The sequence below is a fragment of the Notamacropus eugenii genome, chromosome 5 (assembly GCF_028372415.1).
Source record: "Notamacropus eugenii isolate mMacEug1 chromosome 5, mMacEug1.pri_v2, whole genome shotgun sequence".
Classification (NCBI taxonomy): domain Eukaryota; kingdom Metazoa; phylum Chordata; class Mammalia; order Diprotodontia; family Macropodidae; genus Notamacropus; species Notamacropus eugenii.
The window spans coordinates 102,911,086-102,913,968 of NC_092876.1; the positions used below are offsets into that span (position 1 = coordinate 102,911,086).

At 52.5% G+C, this 2,883-nt stretch overlaps 1 protein-coding gene across 1 annotated transcript; it reads left to right on the forward strand.

Moving 5' to 3' along the window:
• The first annotated feature begins 769 nt into the window (after positions 1–769).
• On the forward strand, positions 770–1,738 carry LOC140504959 (dynein light chain 1, cytoplasmic-like). The gene has a single exon (XM_072610441.1). It carries the CDS (start codon positions 1,188–1,190, stop codon positions 1,455–1,457), a length of 270 nt encoding a protein of 89 aa, XP_072466542.1. The 5' UTR covers positions 770–1,187; the 3' UTR covers positions 1,458–1,738.
• Positions 1,739–2,883: the final 1,145 nt, after the last annotated feature.

The following is a 2,883-nucleotide window of genomic DNA, read 5'->3' on the forward strand; positions in this document are numbered from 1 at the left end:
CCCGCTGAGGAGGGCCTGCGAGTTCCCGGAGCCGTGGCAGCGCCCGTCCGGGCCCGCACAAGCCAAGCCACCAGCCTGCACCTCGCCCTCGCGATCCTGACTCGGGCTCCGATCTCCCTGCGCTCATTTTTCACTTCTTCGAACGTCGCGAGTTGGCCATTCCGCAGCTCTAATGATCCTGGGGATTCTTGGTAACAGGGAAAGCGGAGGCGGGCATCGTGAGTGACTGCGGCGGAAGTGAACTGAAGCCGGTCGGGTCGGAGGGCCCGCGGCTGGGCCTCAGCGTCTCCATCGGGAAGGACTTCGCGGTCCGTCGGCGGGAGGAAACGCAGGGCTAGAGAGGACGTGACTTGTCCAGGGTCCCCCAGATCCTCCAACTCCAGGGTTGTCTCCGCAGTAGCTGACGGTCTCATTTTTTTCAGTATGGTCAGGATTCCTGTTGGAATGGTGGGGGAGGGGAGGGAGGGGAGAGGGGAGGGAGACCCCTCACTAAGTCTTTCGGACCAAAGCGATGTGACAAATGCCCTCTCGGTGTTCCTGAGACAATCTGCTTTGTAACCACGGCTTTACCGAATGAATTCTTGCACTGTGACTGGTGGCGAGTCATCAGAACTCAGGTTAGTGGAGGTGGTTTTGCAGGGAAACGATGTAAAGGCCCGGGCAGAAAGGCACTGTGGGGATTTGCAGGGAGAGGAGAGGGCCAACAGCGCGATGAGGAGGAGCCAATGGCAGGGAGGAGGGGCGGGACAGGAAGGGGCGGAGTAAAGACGGGGAGGGGGAGCCAGGAAGGACTGGGACCAACGGAGGGGGAAGGGAGAAGGCAGCGGCGCGCGGGGCACTGTGGGAGCCAGCTCGAGACTCAGGCAGGGGCGGGAGCAACAGCACGCGGAGAGGAGAGCGGCGGCGCGCGGAGCACTGTGGGAGCTTGCGCGGGCCGCCTCAACTGGGGTCCTCGAAGCCCGCGAAGAAGAAGGGCGCCAGGCCGCACCGGTTCCTGAGCTCGCCGCTCCCGATGCGGCCGTCCTTGTAGAACCACACCGCACAAGTCCAGCAGGCCCACCCCGCCTCACCCCGGCCGACCACGGTGGGTGAACCGCCTCCAGAAAGAAGGCCTCCCGCCCCCGACGCCTGGTGGGGCCGACTCCGGGTTTTCCGCCCTCGGCTGAAGTGGTTGAGGAAGGGCAGCCATGTCTGACCGCAAGGCCGTGATCAAGAACGCGGACATGTCGGAGGAGATGCAGCAGGACTCGGTGGAGTGCGCCACCCAGGCCCTGGAGAAGTATAACATCGAGAAGGACATCGCGGCCCACATCAAGAAGGAGTTCGACAAGAAGTACAACCCGACCTGGCACTGCATCGTGGGCAGGAATTTCGGCAGTTACGTGACGCATGAGACGAAGCACTTCATCTACTTCTACATGGGCCAGGTGGCCATCCTCCTGTTCAAGTCTGGCTAGAGCGATGCCCGGGACTGCCGCCCACCTTGCCGGTGCCAGAGCCTAGACCTTGTGCCTCCCGCGCGAACACCTCCGTCTTGAAGCCTTTATGGCGTGGTTGGGTAGGGCCTCCTGTGTACCAGTTCGTTGTGGTTATAAAACAGTTTATATTTGTATTTATTTTCTATTCCATACCCATCCTTCACCCCGCCTCCTACCCTCCCCCCACCAGAAAAAACCAATCCAATTCCTTATTTTAAAAATAAACCTGTTGGAGAAAAAAAAAGTGGATATGCACTCAACTCCAGCTCTCCTTTGTCTGATTTTTGCGTGTGTTTTCTTTCTTTAACCTTTTCAGAGTTAATATTCAACTCCTCTGTGTTAGAATTGTACATTCTCTGAAAAAAATGAAAAAGGATCTGGATAAGTGAAGGTTCCAGAGAAGATGATGTATTATGTACTGACCCTGCTCACCCTTTCTTCCATACCCACACCCCTCCAAAAAATAACGTTCAGTATTTAGTATTAGTGAGCCCATCAATTTGGATGAGCTACAATCCCCAATTCTTGTAATAGGCATATGAAGTGTGTTCTCTAGAGCAAGTGGCAAGATGGAAGGTGTGCAGGTGTACAGCTGCTATGGGGAACAACTAATTCTCATTTGGAGATAGCTGCTGTGTACAAAGATGAGTCCAGGCAGTTTGGCCTCAGTAGTTAAACATAGCAAACAATTCTGTGGGCCAGAAAGCTGGGGTCAAAGGGAAGGGAAGTTCTCTTTAAGTCGATAAGCTGCTGAGATGATCGTAAGGAGAGAGTACTGGTCCAAAAGATGTTATCAAGAAAATTTCAGAAGTGAAATGATTGCCTCCCCTGTTCTTGACTTCCTACCAACTTCCTTTATACCTCTACCAGAAGTGTCAGGCTATGGGAAAAGAGAGGGAAGTCTTGAGTGCAGTTCTTCCATTTGGAGTAAACAGGCTATCATGAATACAGGCCAGAACACAGAATACCTTTTGGAATTTGTTTTTTAATGGTTCTCTTTCATGAATGTGGATAGTACTATACTATGTGGTATGCCAGCACCCAAAATATATATAAGACTGAATAACTGCAAAGCAGGAAGAGCCCGAAATAGGGACAATAGTACGATGCCAGTATATGTGGTGGCTCTCCTATATAACTCACCAGCTCTGCAGCCCATTCATGAGGTGAAATCTTGATAAGAATTCCCAGGATCAGGGCTTAGAATTGTGAAGGACAACCTCAGAGATCATCTCTATTCCCATTATTCTATAGATAAAATTAAGGACCAAAGGAAGTGATTTGGTCCATGCCCAACAACTTTGCACTACAACAACAAGTGATGTTAAATGAGTTTTCACACACAAAATATAAAACTCCAAAATAACCCCTTTCATCCAGAACTAGGCACAGAAAGGAGAAGGCC